This window comes from Spermophilus citellus (genome assembly GCF_964194105.1).
Source record: "Spermophilus citellus genome assembly, chromosome: 11".
Classification (NCBI taxonomy): Eukaryota; Metazoa; Chordata; class Mammalia; order Rodentia; family Sciuridae; genus Spermophilus; species Spermophilus citellus.
Window position 1 is genome coordinate 75,504,241 of NC_138192.1, and position 19,029 is coordinate 75,523,269.

At 36.0% G+C, this 19,029-nt stretch overlaps 1 protein-coding gene across 1 annotated transcript in view; it reads left to right on the forward strand.

Annotated features, from left to right (window-relative positions):
* Positions 1–331: 331 nt before the first annotated feature.
* The window catches only part of HAT1 (histone acetyltransferase 1), a 48,758-nt gene continuing 30,060 nt past the window's right edge, over positions 332–19,029 (forward strand). The window contains exons 1-4 of the mRNA XM_081261085.1: positions 332–418; positions 3,377–3,481; positions 15,615–15,690; positions 18,482–18,602. Coding sequence (XP_081117211.1) covers positions 412–418; positions 3,377–3,481; positions 15,615–15,690; positions 18,482–18,602 — 309 coding nt within the window. The 5' untranslated portion in view covers positions 332–411. The remainder of the gene's footprint in view (positions 419–3,376; positions 3,482–15,614; positions 15,691–18,481; positions 18,603–19,029) is intronic.

The following is a 19,029-nucleotide window of genomic DNA, read 5'->3' on the forward strand; positions in this document are numbered from 1 at the left end:
TAACTACAGTTCCGGCCAAGGAGCGTTTTTCAGTCTCCAGAACCCATGGGGGCTCGGTATGAGAAACAGCCTTAAGGTGCCTCATTATTCACAGTAACCCTAAAGAAACTCTCCACAATCCCGCGTGTACCTAAACACGAAGGTCCCTTCCGAGGCCTCCTCCACTTTAGGCCTGCAGAGTTGCAGAACGAACTCGCGGCGGCTAGGCAACTGAGCGCGCACTCTCCGCGGCGTTAGCTCCGCCTCTTGAAGAGCTTCTGCCACCGCGCGCCTCAAAACTCTTCCTTTTCATTGGCCTGCGTCACGCTGGGGATGGGCGGGGGAAATTCGTCAGACCGTGCGGTCATTTCCGCTCCGGGAGCGCGCGGGTTGATTCGTCCTTCCTCAGCCGCGGGTGCTCGCAGCTCGGAAATGGCGGGTAAGTTCCCGGGAAAAGTTTACCAAGGGGAGGAGACAGGCAGATTTGGCAAAGAACGCCAATACGGCGGTGACAGTGCCCGCCTGGAACTTTCGGGTTCTAGCTAGGGTTCCAGAAGGTCTGCTTTGTCCGGGAAGCACAGAACTCTGAGCCTATCTTCTTGTTGGCCGCGGTCAGCGCCTCCGCCCTCTACTGATGGGGGTTCTGCGCCTTCTGTGAGCAACCTGGTCCCTGCAGAGGGCCAAAGAGGCTGGGGAACAGCGTAGCGACTTAGACTTGTACAGTGCCAGATGCTTTGGGGCTTGTTTCTCTTCCTGTTACTTTTGCCCACTGCTAGCTCAGCTCTATTACATCTGGTCCTATTCCCGCCAGCTGATTTTAATGCGCAAATTCTCTTCCAGGTTTGTGTCCACCTTCTACTACAGTCAACTTCCGAACTAGCTCTTTACTGCTTCGCCCTGCTCCGGGGCACTCGCTTGTACCCTGAGTGACTTCGTAATTGTCTCCTTAGTCTCTCACACTTTAGTATTCCTAGGATCATATTTGAATATCCTTTTGAAAGAACGTTGTTCTTGTACTCTTCCTTCATTTAAACTTCCCTTTTAGAGTAGGATTGTGTTCTTGTGTTCCTTCCACTTAGCTCTCTCCAGCTTACGACTTTTAGTTAATTTATAATTGCTGTTACTATATACTTGTACTCATGCTGTTTTGGTGTGAATATATTCTTTTTTTTTTTCCAATTACATATATTTTGAAGCTATAGCATGAGCTCTAGAGATGTTGAAGGAGGGACTGTTCTATCAGATACACACTGTAGGATCTTGGAGTACATAGTATGTACCTGTGTAAGGTGTACATATTTCTAAGAATTACATCAAAATTCAAATTTCAGCTCCACCACGGTAGTAGTTGGATGCTTTTCAACTAAGTCTTTTAATAAGCCTGAGTTTTTGAACATGAAATGGAGTTGATGATGTACCAATTTATAGAATTGTGGACATTAAGCTAATATATGATTTCACAAGGTGAGACAGTCTTGCTAAGTTGCTGGGCGGCTAAGGCTGGCTTTGAACTTGGAATCCTCCTGTTTCAGCCTCTCAAAGCTGCTGGGACGTGCCACCACACCTGTATGCCACCAAGCCTGGTGTCTTTCCATTTTCTGTGTATGTTTTAACTACATTTAAAGTTTCTGACACAACATATCCTCATATTTATTTCTGCTCATGACTTTATTTTTTTTGAGATGTGCTCTGTGTTGCTCAGGCAGATCTTTAATTTATGGGCCCAAGTGATCCTCCTCATGCCTCAGTCTCTCTAGTAGCTGTGTCTTAACAGTCTGTATCACCACACTTTTTCCTCCTTCAATTTTAGTAATTTTTATGGTCATTGTGTCAGGAAATTTATCTTCATATTTACCTGAAAGTTTCTCTTAATAATGATTTCTTCCAGTGTTGTATGTATATTAATGGGTAACCACTATATAGTAAAATCATTTGGTTATTCTAGTAGCCCACAGTTTATTACTTTATACAGATACGGTACATTTTTTTTCCCATAAAATGGAAAGATTTTGCCAGGCATGGTGGCCCATGCCTAGTAATCCCAGCGACTCTGGAGGCTTTCTGTATAGTTTTTTGGTACTTGGGATTGAACCCAGGGACACTTAACCACTTAGCCACTTCTCCATTCCTGCTCCATGACGAGGCAGGAGGATTGCAAGTTCAATGCCAGCCTCAACAGCTTTGCAAGTGAGGCCTTAAGCAACTTAGGGAGACCCTGTCTCAAAATAAAGAGGATTGGGGAATGTGATTTCAGGGGTTAAGTGCCCTTGAGTTCAGTCCTGGGTAAAACGCTCCCGCCACCCCCCCCCAAAAAAAAAAAAGATTTTTTTCCCCTTCTTACTCATCCCTATTCTTCTGTTACTCCAGAGGTAACCATAATACCAGTTATTTGTATATCTTTCTTGAGGTAACCCAGGCATTATCAGTTTTTTTACAGTTAATTTTCAGCACTCTGTAGAATTTGAATAGTTAGAAATGAAATACTATCATAATTATCAAAGGACATTCTCATTTTGTTTCTTATATATGATAATGGAAGCAGTTACATCCTTTAGCATTATATTTTGGAGGGGGTTGGGGGGATGCCACTGGGAAGTGAACTTAGGGCCTTGTGCATGCTAAGCACATTTCCTTTTATAACGGCTATTTATATATAAATCCTTTTGAGTAAATTATATTAATATTAAATGTTTGGAAATGTGAGCTAATTTTCAGGTTTACTCACATAAAGCATGCCTACTTCATAAAGCCTCTATTTCAAAACTTTTTTTTTTCCTTTCTGTTTTGTAATGAGGCATTCATGTTCAGTATTCCCGCCCCCCCCCCTTTTTTTGAGGACTATATGGAGAATGACATTTATTTATTTGTTTGTTTGTATTGGGGATTGAACCCAGGTTCTTGCACATGCCAGGTTTTTTATCACAACCTTTTTAAAGAAATTTTTTTTAATTTTATTTTATTCATTTATTTTTTTATGTGGTGCTAACGATTGAACCCAGTGCCTCACACATGATAGGCAAGCACTCTATCACTGAGCTACAATCCCAACCCCTATCGCAAACCTTTTATAAAATTTTATTTTCAAACAAGGTCTTGCTAAGTTGCCCAAGCTAGCCTCAAACTTTTGATTCTTCTGCCTCACCTCCCAGATTGCTGGGATTATAGGTGTGTTTCACCATGCCAGTTGCCTTTTCCGACTTCTAATGAGAATCCTACTTGTAGATTTGATTATTTTATTATTTAATATCTTTATTTCATTTTTATATGGTGCTGAGGATCAAACCTAGTGCCTTACATGTGCTAGGTGAGCACTCTATCACTGAGCCACAACCCCAGCCCCAGATTTGATTATTTAAATCACTTCTAACCAAACCTTTTAAAATCCCTTTTCTCTTAGGATTTGGTGCTATGGAGAAGTTTTTGGTAGAATACAAGAGTGCAGTGGAGAAGAAGCTGGCAGAGTATAAATGTAACACCAATACAGCAATTGAACTAAAATTAGGTATGTATGCCATTTCTAAGTAATATCATTTACATAATATATATGCTTATATAATTTCTTTTAAAATTTGAAGTAGAATTTTATGTAAGAACAGTTATTTGTGTAAATTTATAGTTTTCTGCATTTATTGAATACAGCCAGATTTTATGCAGGCTTGATTTATGTCATAGAGTGGAAATGTTTGAGGGAGAAAGTTTAAGATATGGGAAAGATCTGACAAAAAGTCACAGGTATATGTGGACTCTTTTTTTTTGGTGGGGGGGTGCTGGGGATTCAGCCTCAGCGGTGCTTTACCTCTGAGCCACATCCCCAGGCTTTATTTATTTTTATTTTTATTTTTTTTTCAAAGAGAGAGTGAGAGACAGAGAGAGAGAGAGAGAGAGAGAGAGAGAATTCTTTAATCTTTATTTTTTAGTTTTCGGCGGGCACAACATCTTTGTTTTTGTATGTGGTGCTGAGGATTGAACCCGGGCCGCACGCATGCCAGGCGAGCGCGCTACCACTTGAGCCACATCCCCAGCCCCAGGCTTTATTTTTTTAATGGTTGCAGGAAAGCATCTTGCTAAGTTGCTGAGACTGGCCTCAAACTTAGGATCTCCTATCTGAGCCTCCTACTTCAGTTGCTAGGATTACAGGCAGGTGTCACTGTGCCTGGCAGGTCTCAGAGTCTTAAAAATAATTAGTAGATAATAACAAGTATTGATGAAGATGTGGAGAAAAACTCATCTATTGCTGGTAGGAATATGAAACAATGTCATTTTTAGAAAGAAGTTTGGCACTTTTTCTTTAAAAATTAACTATATGACTCAGTTTTACTTGTAAGTATCTACCTAAGAGAAATTAAATACATGAAAGGCTTGTATGTGAAAACATTCATAGGCTGGGGATGTGGCTTAAGTGGTAGCACGCTCGCCTGGCATGCGTGCGGCCCAGGTTCAATCCTCAGCACCACATACAAAGAAAGATGTTGTGTCCGCCGAGAACTAAAAAATAAATATTAAAAAAATTCTCTCTCTCTCTCTCTCTCTGTCCTCTATCTAAAAACAAAAAAAATTCATAGAAACATTGTTTACAACAGCCAACAAATGATAACAGTCCAGATATACATTAGCTGGTAAAAGGATAAAATATGATGTATTTATATGATGAAATACTATTTGACAATAAAAGGAATGATGTTCAGATAGCCTATCACAACGTGAATGAACCTCAAAGTCATGCTAAGTGAAAGTAGTTAGACAAAAACAGTCATATTATATAATTCCATTTGTATGCAGTGTTTGAAAAAGACAGATTTGTAGAGATAGAAAGTAGATTAATGGTTGCCTGTGCTGGAGGTAGGAACAGAGAATTGCAGATAGGCATGAAGTTCCTTTTGGGGATGATAGAAATGTTTTAAAATTACATTGTGGCACAACTCAACTTACTAAAATTGTACACTTAAGTGAAAAAATATGACCATGAAACATTTGTTACTTTTTATGTCTCTGTTTCCTCATCTATAAAATGGAATTAATAGAATTTCGTAGTTGTGAAGAGTAAATGTTAAGTACAAATAAACTGCTTAAACAACTTGTCGTATAGAGAATACTCAGTAGATGCCAATTGCTGAAAACAGTGCAAATATAACAAGTATAAAGATGACAGAGGTTAACATTTCCTGAACCCTAACTACAGAGAAAATACTAATCTAGATTTTTGTCAGTGGATCTATATTTTTTTTTTTTTTATTGGTTGTTCACAACTTTACAAAGCTCTTGACATATCATATTTCATACATTAGATTGAAGTGGATTATGAACTCCCAATTTTACCCCAAATGCAGATTGCAGAATCATGTCAGTTACACATAGTGGACCTATATTTTTGAGAATTGAACCCAGTGCCTTACATGTGCTAGGCAAGTGCTCTGCCACTGAGCCACACCCCTAGCCTTGATCTAGATTTTTTGTGTGCACATATTTTAATTTATTTTTCTGAAACCAGGATTCTCTTGTATAGACTTTTTAATGTAGCTTAACAGTGTCTTAAATATTATTTACTATTATATCTTAAATTATGTAATACAGTACGGTGGTATCACAAATTACTTATTTTAAGTATTTCCTCCTGACATTTGTGGTTTGCTTCTCTTTTACTATTAAAAATAACTTTATAACAAATATCCATTTATATCCTTCATCCATTTCTGTGATTGTTTGATACAATGTATGACTAGAAATTGAAATGTTAGGGCAGAGTTTCTCAACTCCAGCATTCCTGACATTTTGGGTTATATAATTTTTTTTGTTGTAGGGAACTGTCCTATGCATTGTATATTGTTTAACATAATATTCCTGGTCTCTACTAACTGGATGCCTTTAACACTTCCCTATGGTTTTATTTTTTATTTTTTTAAAGAGAGAGAGAGAATTTTTAAATATTTATTTTTCAGTTCTTGGCAGACACCACATCTTTGTTTGTATGTGGTGCTGAGGCCGCACGCATGCCAGGCGAGCGTGCTACTGCTTGAGCCACATTCCCAGCCCCTTCCCTATGGTTTTAGCAACCAAAAATATCATCAGCTATTACCAAACACCCCCTAGGGACAGTGAATAAAGGTGTCCCTCTTTTGAGAACCACAGTGTTAGATGAAGGGGATATGAACATATTGTATTTTAGCAGCAATTTCCAAATTGCATTCTAAAAATGTACCTATACTTGCACCAGCATTTTTTGAAATTACCCTTTTACCTATTTCCTGGTCAACATTGCATATTATTTAAAGCAAAAAACCAAAACCCTTATCTTGCTAGTGGGTGAAAAATAGTTTCTTGTTTTAATTTACAATGAAATGGAATAGCTTTTCTTTTTGGTCATGTATATGTATTCTATGGATTCACTGTGTTACCCCACCTCAGCTGATATTTTAAATTGTGGTAAAAAACATAACATTTACCGTATTTACCATTTTGTTTGTTGTTGTTTAAGATAGGGTTTTGCTATATTGCCTAGGCTGCCCTGAAACTCCTGGGCTCATGTGACCCTTCTATCTCAGCATCCTGTAGCTGGGACTACAGGCTTGCATCACTTGGTGACAGGTTTTGTTTCTTTGGGTGTGGTGGGTACCAGAGATTGAACCCAGGGCCACTCGGCCACATCCCCAACCCTGTTGAGTCTCAATGAGTTGCCCAGCAATCCTCTTATCTCAGCCTCCTGAGCCGCTGGGATTATAGGTGTGCACCACTGCGCCCAGCAGTGACAGGTTTTTGATCTTTACTATTTTCAAGTGTACAGGTCAGTGATGTTAAGTATTTTTACATCATTGTGCTGTGGATCTCCAGAACTTTTTATCTTGCAAAACTGAAACTCTATACCTGTAAAAAAAAAAAAAAAAAAACCTCGCTATTGCTTCCTCTCTAGAGCTGGCAATCACCATTTTATTTTCATTTCTGGAGTTCAGCTCTTTGCAATACCTCATATAAGTGAAAGGTATTTGCTTTTTTATGACTTATTTCACTTAGCATTATGTTCTCAAGGCTCATTCATGTTTTGGCATGTGACAGGATTTCCTTTCTTTTTAAAGGTGAATAATATTCCATTTTATGCGTAACCCATATTTTATTTATCTACTCATCTGTTGATAGATATTGGGTTGCTTCCATTTCTTGTCTGTTGTGAATAATGCAATAATGAAAATAGGTAAAAAAATTTTTCTGCAAGACCCTGCTTTGGGTTATTTTGGATATACCCAGAAGCTGTATTGCTGGTAATTTGGGGGGAGGGTGCTAGGATTGAACCTAGGGCTTCATTTATGCTAACTACACACTTTACCACTGAGCTACATCTGTAGTCTCAAGGTAATTCTATTTTTAATTCTTAGTGGAACTGCCGTATTGTTTTCCATTGCTACCACACCATTTTATGTTCCTAAAAACAGTGCACAAAGGTTCTAGTTTCTCCACATCCTTTCCAACATTTCTGGTTTTTTTTACTGTGTTTTTGACCATTTTAAAATTTGATAATTAAAGATTATTTTGCATCACCAATTTCTATTTTCTAATCTTTTTTAACAAATGCATTATAATTATATGTAATAATAGGATTTGTTACATATTTGTACATGCATACAATATAATCTGATCAATTTTATTTTCTTACATCTCTCTTTTCTCCTCCCTGTAGTCCCCTTTCTATTTTTATGAGATTTCCTCCTCTCCTTTTTTCCCTTTTTTCTAGCTTCCAGATATGAAAGGGAAAAAAAATCCACATACTGCCCTTACATTTCATCTATTTTTCTGCAAATGACATTTTTTTTCTTAAGAGAGAGAGAGAGAGAGAGAGAGAGAGAGAGAGAGAGAATTTTTAATATTTATTTTTTTTTTAGTTTTCGGCGGACACAACATCTTTGTTGGTATGTGGTGCTGAGGATCGAACCCGGGCCGCACGCATGCCAGGCGAGCGCGCTACCGCTTGAGCCACATCCCCAGCCCTGCAAATGACATTTTTGTTTTTTATGACTGGATAAAACTCTGTGGTGTTTATATCACATTTCTTTATCCATTCATCTGTTTACAAATACATAGGCTGGTTTTGTAATTTGGCTTTTCATGGGTATTCATGTATCACTAAACTGTGCTGACTTTAATTCTTCAGGATAAATACTAAGGAGTGGTACAGCTGGGTCATATAGTGGTTCCATTCCTAGTGTTTTGAGTAATCTCTGTACTGATTTTCATAGTGGTTATACTAATTTATAATCCTACTGACAGTGTATAAATGTTCCTTCTTCCCCATATCTTCACCAGCATTTTAAATTTATTGTTATTTGTATTCTTTTTTTGGTGGGGGGAGGTACCAGGGATTGACCTCAAGGGCACTTAACCACTGAGTCACATCCCCAGCCCCCCTTTTTTTTTTGTATTTTATTTAGAGACAGGGTCTCACTGAGTTGCTTAGTGCCTCCCTAAGTTGCTGAGGCTGGCTTTGAACTCAGGATCCTCCTGCTTCAGCTTCCCAAACCACTGGGATTACAGTATAGGCATGTGTGACTGCACCAGCTGTTGTTTGTGTTGTTGATGACTGCCATTCTATTTGGAGTGAGGTGGAATCTCAGTGTAGTTTTTTGGGGGGTGGATACTGGGGATTAAACTCAGGGGCACTTGACCACTGAGCCATGGAGTCTCACTGAGTTGCTTAGTGCCTTGCTTTTTCTCAGGCTGACTTTGAGCTCACAATCCTCCTGCCTCAGCTTCCTGAGCTGCTGGGATTACAGGAGTGTGCCACTATGCCTGGCTCCTCACCAACATTTTATGTTGTCAGTTTTTAAAATTTTAGGCATTCAGTGGGTATATAGTGGTATATATATTTTTTTCATATGGTTATTGAGCATTTGTGTACCTGCTTCTGTGACTTGTTGAAATTTTTTCCCATTTTTTATTTGGGCTGTTTATCTTTTTATTGTTGAGTTGTAGTTATTGTTTATTCTGAATGTGAGTCCTTTGTGCAGATAATGTGTTTTGTTCATATTTTCCCCTGAGTGGGTATGTGGCTTGCCTATTCATATTCTAAACAGTGTCTTAATAAGCAAAAGCTTTCAGTGTTGATGAAATTCAATTTATTTTTCCCCAATTTATTCTTAAAACTTATATTAGTGTTCTTTGGTTCTTGCCTAAAATGTTTGCCTACCCCAAGGAGATAGATCATGATGATATCCCTTGTTTTCTTCTGAAAGCTTTGTAGTTTTAACTATTTACAATTAGGTGTATGATACATCTCATGTTACTTTTCATGTACAATATAAGGAAGGGGAATCAAAGTTTGTTCTTCTATGTATATAGTCATTTATACCAGTATAATTTGTGTGAATGCTTCAGTGCTTTGACAAAAATAAATTGACCTTAAAAGTATAGCCCTACATCTGGCTTCTATTCTCATCCATTGATTTATTTGTGTATTCTGCCAATATCATAATGTCTTAATTAGTGTAAGTTTATATTTAATCTTGATAGTGTGAGTACTCCATCTTTTGTTCTTTTTCCAAGATTGTTTTGATTATTTTTTACTTCATTTCCATGTATGTTTTGGAATCATTCTGTTAATTTCTATTCAAAAATTTCTGGGTTAATTGAGTTTACACTGAAGTCTATAAATGAATGTGGAGAAAATTGTTGTCTTTGTTATTTTGAGCCTTCTAATCCATGAACGTGGCATATCTGTATAATCTGCAAATGTTTTGAATCTCACATGTTTTTTTAAATATATATGAGTTAATCTATGTCTTTAGCTTTTTGATGCTTTGGAATATAGTATATTTTTAAAATTTCTTTCAATTGTTTCGTGTGTACTTGAACTTACATTCACATAATGTCAGTTTGTGCAATTCTTTGTGTTCTTCAACCCCATTAAACATCTATTGAGATGATCATATTATATATATATATATAATAGTAGTGTGATAGTGGTATATGCCTTTATTCCCAGTGAAACCAGAGGCTGAAGCAGTAGGATAGCAAGTTCAAGGCCAGCCTCAGCAATTTAGTGAGACTCTCAGTAAGCAATCCTATTATCTATTAACAAAGGCAATTTTAGGTTTTTTTTTTTCCTGTCCATATGTCTTAGTTTTCATGTTTAAAATCTGATTATATGGTACAGGACCTCTATTTTAATGCCAAATGGAAGTGATAGAGCAGACTTTTTTGCCTTATTCTCAGTTTAAATAGGAAAATATTGAACTTTTCACAATTAAGTTTGGTATTATCTTTAGGATCTTTTCTGTTCTGTTCTTGTCATGATGCAAGAGATGAAACTCAGGGCCTTGTGAATAATAGGCAAATGTTCTACCACTGAGCTACATCCACAGACTTTTTAAAAATTTATTTTGAAAGGGTCTTGCTAAGTTGCTCAGGCTGGCATCAAACTAGTGATTCTCCTTCTTCAGCCTCCCAAGTAGTTAAGATTACAAGTGACCATACCCATCTAGCGGTAGATGTTTTAATGTATGTTGTCAGACTGAGGAAATTTCCTTCTTTCCCTAATTTGATAAGTTTTTGTCACGAATGAGTGTTGCATTCTGACTAATGTTTTTCTTTGTTGAGATCATTATATGATTATTTTATGATTCATAAATCATTATATGATTTTTTTCTTTGATTCTGGTAACATGATTTACTTAATGGACTTTTAATTGTTAAATTAGTTTTATATGCTACTACATTATCTTTTCCTACTTTGCTGGATTCAGCTTGATAATATTTTGGTAAGAATTTTTGCATCTTTGTTCATGGGAGGTAATGGTTTCTCTTATGTCCTTGTTCAATTTTGGTGTCAAAGTTTTGCTGGTCCATAAAATGAGTTAATAACTTACTTTTCTTTGAGAAGAGTTTATATAAGATTCATTATTATTCCTTCTATACATGTTTGTAGCAGAGCCTTATGTATCTTGAGTTTTCTTTGTCAAAGGGTTTTTAACCACAAATCCAGTGAATACATTTAATACTATTCTGGTTTTCTATGTCTCCTTATGTTTCTTTTTTTTGGGGAGGGGGCGGTTGGGCATTACTAGGGATTGAATTCAGGCATTCAACCACTGAGCCACATCCCCAGCCCTATTTTATATTTTATTTAGAGACAGGACTCGCTGAATTGCTTAGCACCTCACCGTTGCTGAGGCTGGCTTTGAACCCTCAAACTTCCTGTCTCAGCCTCCCAAGCCGCTAGGATTATGGGCATGTGGCACCACGCCCAGCTCTCCTTATGTTTTTATAGTTTTTGTCTTTTAAGTAATTTGTATGTTTCATCCAACTTTCTTACCAGAAAGTTGTTTAAAATGTTTTTTATTACCAGCGCGCACGGTAGGGGTTGAACCTAGGGCCTTTTGCATGCTGTATGAGCCCTTTACCACTTTACAGCTCCCCTATTAACATCTAGATGGCTATGGAATCTATTACCAAGAAGATCCCTTCTTGTAGATATTGGTAATTCATATTTTTTCTTTTTCTTGATAAATTTACCTACAAACTTATTAATCTTTTTAGTTGCTTCTTTCTGTTTTCTATTTTTAATCTTTAATTTTTTTATTCTTATTTTGGGTTAATTTACTTTAAAAATTTCAGTCCATTTAAAACTTTTTATTTTATTTTTTGTGTTAGGTAATGGACATTAAACTCAGGGGCACTGTACCACTGAATTATATCCACAGCCCTTTTTATTTTTTGAGACAGGGTCTTGCTAAGTTGTTGAGCCTTGCCTCAAACTTGTGACATTCTTGCCTCAGCCTTTGGAATATCTGGGATAACAGGTATATGCCACTGTGCTTATCTAAGCTTTTCTTTTCTAATGTTAGCATTAATGTTTAAATTTACTTCTAAATACTGATTTGCTTGCATCCACCAATTCTATTGTGGGTTTTAAAAAAATTTGTATTTACTCATTTATTTTTGTGGTGCTGGGAATGGAACTCAGGGCCTTCCACATACTTGGTAAATGCTCTTCCACTGAGCCATATATATCCCCAGCCCTGTGTTGTGTTTTTATTTTTACTCAAGTCAGAATATTTTCTGGGAGGGAGGAATGGGGAGAGATTGATCCGTGAATATAAGTTATGGTTAAAGAGGAATAAGAAGTTCTGGGTGCTCTTGTATAGTATGTTGATTATAGTTAGTAATTACTATGTGTTAAAAAACTAGAAGAGGGCTGAGGTTGTTGCTCAGTGGTAGAGGACTTGCCTAGTATGTGGGAGGCCTGGGGTTCAATTCTCAGCACCACATATAAACATATAATAAATAAAATAAAAGTATTGTCCATTTACAACTAAAAAAAAAACAAACTAGAAGAAAGGATTTTGGATGCATTTACCATAAAGTAGTAATAAATGTTTGAAAAGATATATATGTTTAACCTGATTTAAATATTACACAATGTATACATGTATCAAAACATCACATGGTTGTATTATTGGTATTACCCCTCCTTTAAATGTTTGATAGACTTCACCAGTGAAGCTTTATGTGCCTTGAGTTTTCTTTGTCACAAAGTTTTCTAACCACCCATCTACTGAATAAATTTAATACTATTCTGATTTTCTGTGTCTTCTCATGTACAAAACTGACCCACTAGTTTCACAGTGATTACTTACTGGAAGTTAGGGGAAGGATGAGAAACTGCATTAGATAAGTAGTTTTACACTATTGTATGGGGATGAGAGATAATTTAGGAAATCAATAGGATTAGATAGTATAATGAGATTAATTATGTTGTCTCCAGGGTGTATTATAATATTGAGACCCCTAACTCTGTAGATTGCTGGTGCTGATAAGAATGTTGCCCCAAAACTGGAGCTACCACTATGTTTTAAATTATTTAATTAAACTTATCTATTCACACTGTCAGGAGAAAATGTGTTGGCTAGAACACTAAGATTTCAGTTAAAGAACACAGAATTATAAGTAAATTTAGTAATAATCCATAATACAGTCAGATATTATGGGAAATGTGTGGCAGCAACTCTGAAACTACTTGAGGGTTGGAAGCCATTTATATGTACATTGTGAGCAGCTACCTGTCAACAGATTTTACACATGTTAAATGCTTAAGTATTTATTAAATAAGCTTAAAATTGATTAATGTGCTTTGGTGATTTCTTATTTTTGCTTTTGGCTAACAACATGTATCTTCTTGTATGTATCTTGTCCCTCAAAACCTAAAATTTAAGTCTGAAAACCAGAAAGAATGGGAACTATATACAGAAGTAGAAACAATAGAACATTTTTTCAAACGAAAGATTCATTGCAAGCCCTGTGTTCTACATAGCAATAATGTGCCATTTAGTGTGGCAGGCTCTAAGCTTCCATTTTCCCCCAGAATGTTAATGTTGGAGGTTTTCCTGGAAGGAAAATTTTTAGTGACTATTTTTTATTTTTTGGTACCAGGGATTGAATCCAGAGGTGCTTAACCACTGAGCCACAACCCCAGACCTTTTTTTATTTATTTTTTTAAGATTTTAAAATTGTAGATGGACACAATACCTTTATTTTATTTATTTAGTTTATATATATAACATGTGTGTGTGTGTGTGTGTGTGTGTGTGTGTGTGTGTGTGTGTATATATATATATATATATATATATATATATATATTTGTATATATCTAGTTGTCAATGGATCTTTTTACTTTATTTATTTATATGTGGTGCTGAGGATCAAACCCAGGGCCTCACACATGCCAGGCAAGTACTCCACCACTGAGCTACAACTCCAGCCCTATTGATTTTATTTTTATGTGGTGCTGAGGATCGAACCCAGTGCTTCACACATGCTAGGCAAGCGCTCTACCACTGAGCTACATACGCAGTCCCACCTTTTTTTTTTTTTGAGACAGGGTCTCACTAGTTGCTTAGAGCCTCACTAAGTTGCTAAGGCTGGCTTTGAACTTGCAATCCTCCTGCCTCAGCTTCTTTACCCATGCAAATGGTGATATAATATACATATTAAAAGCAGTAGTTTGAAATTGGTTTTTCAAATTTCTAAGAGATAGTGGAACATTTTCAAACATTCAAGATTTACCAGTTGGAAAATTTTAAGTTAATGAGTCTGGACATATTGGACTACTTTTTATTAACTTTGAAAGATTACACACAAAAAACAGAGCAAACTAATGAATATCTGTGATCCCATCTCTCCACTTTTTCATATCTTAACATCTGACTATATTGGCCCAGGTCTTGTCTTTTTTTTTCTTTCAATTTTTATTTTGAGCAATTTCAAACATATGGAGAAGTTGAAAGAATAAAACAATACTCACCTATATCCAACACCTAGAGTCAACAATTTACGTTTTGCCATATTTGCTTTATTGTGTGTATTTTTGCTGAATTATTTGAAAAGTAGGTTTCTGAACATCATGACGCCTCCCTCACAGAACATTTCCTAATATATGAGCCTTAACATGTATGTGTGCGTGTGTGTGTGTGTATGTGTGTGTGTATATATATATATATATATATATAACTATAATGCCAAACTATATATAAGAAAACTAATTTTCTTATCAGAGCTAAGAAAATTTAAAGGTAATCCTTCAATATCCTGTAATTTTGTATTCTGCCTTCAGTTCTATAATAGCTTTATAAAATTTAATTAAAAGCAAATTCCAATCAAGAATCATGAACTGCATTGGCTTTTGTTTTTACAATACTGGGGATCAAACACAGGGCGTTGCATGTGCTAGACAAAGCAGTCTATTACTGAGCTGTATCCCCCCAGCTCCATGTACTGCATTTGTTTTTGTTTTTTGTTTTTTTCCCCTGGTACTGGGGATTGAACTCAGGAGCAGTTGAACACTGAGCCACATCCCTAGCCCTATTTTGAATTTTATTTAGAGACAGGGTCTCACTGAGCTGCTCAGCATCTAGCTTTTGCTGAGGCTGGTTTTGAACTCGCAGTTTTCCTGTCTCAGCCTCCCAAGCCCCTGGTGCATTTGGTTTTAATGTTTCTTTAATCTCTCTTAATCTAGAGCGGACTCCCTCCCTTCTTAGGCATTTCTCCCTTGCCATGCTATGGATTTCTGTGGAAGTGTAAAGTTATTGCATAGAATTATTAGACAAATCTGCATTCTGGATTTGTCTTGTTTCCTTTTGATGGTGTTTAACTTGTTTCATTATTATCTGTATTTCCTGTAAATTAGAAGATTAAAAACCTTGATTAGAGTTAGAATAAACATTCTTGGTTATAAAACAAAACTTCATAAGTGATGCCGTGTGCTTCATATTGTTGAGTTAGTAGGCATGTAATGTTGGTCTGTTCCATAATGAGGTTGATGCTATTATATCACATAGAAAAGTGGTGACTATCAGATATCTAAAGTGAAAAGATATCTTTCCTTCTGTGAATTAGTAATCTGCTAGGTGATATGTTGGCATCCATTGAATAACCTCACTGACCATGAGGACAGTATTAGAAAATTTTCATCTATAACTTATTTTTTCATTTTTCATTGTTCACTGATCTTATGAGAATCCAGTATAAATTATATAATAGTGACATTTTAAGTAAGAAATATGTTGTTTGTATCCTAATTATAGTGAAATTCTTGAAATAGAAATTCCTGTCACTTTTAGTATCCTTAATATCTCTGTATTTTTTATTTTTTTAAACAGTTCGTTTTCCTGAAGATCTTGAGAATGACATTAGAACTTTCTTTCCTGAATATACCCATCAACTCTTTGGGGATGAGTAAGTAAATTAATAAAAGGTTTGCCAGGGCTGAGATTGTGGCTCAGTGGCAGAGCACTTGCCTAGCATGTGTGAGGCACTGAGTTCAACTCTCAGCACCACATATAAATAAATAAATATGATACAAGGGTCCATTGACAACTTAAAAAAAAAAAAAAAGGTTTGCCAAATTAGTAAATTAGTATGGCAAAAAAAATCCATTCTTCTTTAAGATTTGGAAGTCAGATTTTATTTTCTTTACCTCATTTCTCATGTAGTTAGAGTTAGGGTTACATAATAGAATAGTATTTTTGACATTGAGACACTAGTCTATGTAATACTTATTTAGTTCTGTAAATATATTATCTCATTTAATTCTCAAGGCCATATTAGCTGGGTAGAATTGTGTAACTGCCTAAGGATATATGAATGGCTAGACTGCACATTCTGGCAGTTTGACTCCAGAGCCCAGATTTAATTAATTTTTTTGCCTACCTTTTTGTTATACTAATTCTATTATAACATACTTCCCTACAGCTAGAAGGCTTCAGTTGTTATTCTGATTAAATAAGAAATTAGAGAAATTTATTTTTAGAAGCAACTTTAAGGATATGTCGTAGTATATTCAACATATTATTTGATTTCTTTAGTTTCATATATTATTGGAGTAAATAGGTACCATTTCTGTTTTTTTTTTTAAAGAGAGAGTGAGAGAGGAGAGAGAGTCAGAGAGAATTTTTAATATTTATTTCTTAGTTCTTGGCGGACACAACGTCTTTGTTGGTATGTGGTGCTGAGGATCGAACCCAGGCCGCACGCATGCCAGGCGAGCGCGCTACCGCTTGAGCCACATCCCCAGCCCCTGTTTTTTTTTTGTTTTGTTTTGTTTTGTTTTTGATACCAGGGATTGAATTTAGGGGCACTTGACCACTGAGCCACATCCCCGGTCCTATTTTGCATTTTATTTAGAGTTGCTTAGTTCCTCACCATTGCTGAGGCTGACTTTGAATTTGGGGGGATCCTCCTGCTTCAGCCTCCCAAGCCACTGGGATTTTAGGCATGCACTACCGTGCCCAACTTCTTTTTTGTTTAATTTGTTGATTTCATTTTTTTTTTTCAGATTTGTAGGAAGTTACAAGAGTAATAATGTGAATATCTTTTACCTGAATTCACACTTTAACTTAGTTAAATTTGCTTTAATCATTCTCTCTTCTTGTATATATTATTGTTGTTATTGATCCATTTGAAAGTAAGTTCCAAGTACATTTTCACCTTACCCCAAAATCTTTTTAATGCTGGGATTACAGCTTTGTGGTAGAGCACTTGCCCTAGTATGCATGAGACCCTGGGTTCAATCCACAGTGTCACCAAAACAAAAACAAACCCCTTCCTGTGGTACTAACTCAATGGATAAGGTCTAGTTTTATAGATATTGCTTCTTATTAGCATTTTGCTCATGTTTATTTTGCATAGTATCATTAAAGGGAACATGCTTTATTATATCTCATTATTCTGATTTGGGCAGGTGACAGTCAATTTATTTTAAAAGCAAGATTCAGTGGTTTTTCATAGTTCAGAGTGGTACAACCATTATCATAATCAATTTTGGAATGTTTTCATCACTCTCACCAAAAGCCCATAACTCCTTCCTCTACTCTGATTCTCCAGTCCTAGGCAGTCACTAATCTAATTTCCATCTATAGATTTACTGTTCTGAGTATTTTAGAGTTTACTTTTTTTTTCCTTTGCTTTTTAGAAGACTTTTAAAGCTGGATAAGAAATAATAATAAGGCTATGTGATAGCAGGAAAAACCAGCAGGCCCAGTTCTGCTTTCTGAATTCATAGAAAGATTTAAGTGTATGGCTTAGTGGTTGAGTGCTTGCTTAGCAAGTGTGAGACCCTGGGTTCATCCCAGTACTGCAGAAAGAAAGACAGAAAAGAAAAACAAAGAAAGAAAGGAAGATAGGTGCTATCACTGTTTTTTTTTTTTTTTTTTTTAAACAGGGACTCAGAACAACTCCTGTCTGTACTTTTTTTTTTAAAAGAGAGAGAATTTTTTTTTTTAAATTATTTTATTGTTGGTTGTTCAAAACATTACGTAGTTCTTAATATACCATATTTCACAGATTGATTCAAGTGGGTTATGAACTCCCATTTTTACCCCGTATACAGATTGCTGTGTCACATCAGTTAGAGAGAGAATTTTTTAATATTTAATTTTTTTTAGTTTTCGGTGGACACAACATCTTTGTTTGTATGTGGTGCTGAGGATCGAACCCGGGCCACACGCATGCCAGGCGAGCGCGCTACTGCTTGAGCCACATCCCCAGCCCCGCTATCACTGTTTTTAGAAACTATGGATATTAGCAATAAAAGCAAGCAGTAAGTTGGAAGGACTGGCCCAAGGTCAGGTCTTAGTTGCTTGCCTAGCCAAGTCCTACTTTAACACTTACTTGTCTCATTTGAAATGCCTTTTAGTAATACTACTATTAGTAGTAGGCATAGGAGCAATAATAATGTCTAACAATTTATCAAGTACATATACACTATGCCAGTCAGTGTTATAAGTGGTTTACATATATTAACTTATTCATTTAATCCAAATATTTCTGAGTTAGGCACCATTATTCTATTTTATATATGAAAACTGAAGCCCAGTTTTATTTCAAATGTTTTTTTAATTAAATAAGTATAGTTTATAATCTTAAAAAATTATCCATGAAGTTAATTTGTTTATATGTATGATTAATATTTTTTAATGACTTGCAGAAATTTATTTTGATTATTGCTGGTTTTTTCCCCTTGTTTCAGTGAAACTGCTTTTGGTTACAAGGGTCTGAAGATCTTGTTATACTATATTGCCGGTAGTCTCTCAACAATGTTTCGTGTTGAATATGCATCTAAAGTCGATGAGAACTTTGACTGTGTGGAGGTAAGAACAGAACATTTATTTTTTAACTGTTTTCCAATTGAGTTTAAGACAGTTTTTAAAATGTAAATGTTTAACAGAAGAGAGACTTATGAGAGTACTTTTTTTTGAGAGAGAATTTTTAATATTTATTTTTTAGTTTTCGGCGGATACAACATCTTTTTTGTATGTGGTGCTGAGGATTGAACCCGGGCCGCACGCATGCCAGGCGAGCATGCTACCACTTGAGCCACATCCCCAGCCCTATGAGAGTACTTTTAAAGTCACATATTTGTTTTTTAGTTGTGGGAGTATTTAGTTTCCTCTTTTTTTTTTTTTTTTTTTTTTTTTGGTAGTTATAGATGGACAAATGCCTTTATTTTAGTTGTTTATAGGCAAGCACTCTGCCACTGAGCTACAGCCCCAGACCAGTTTCCTGTCATTTTTATTA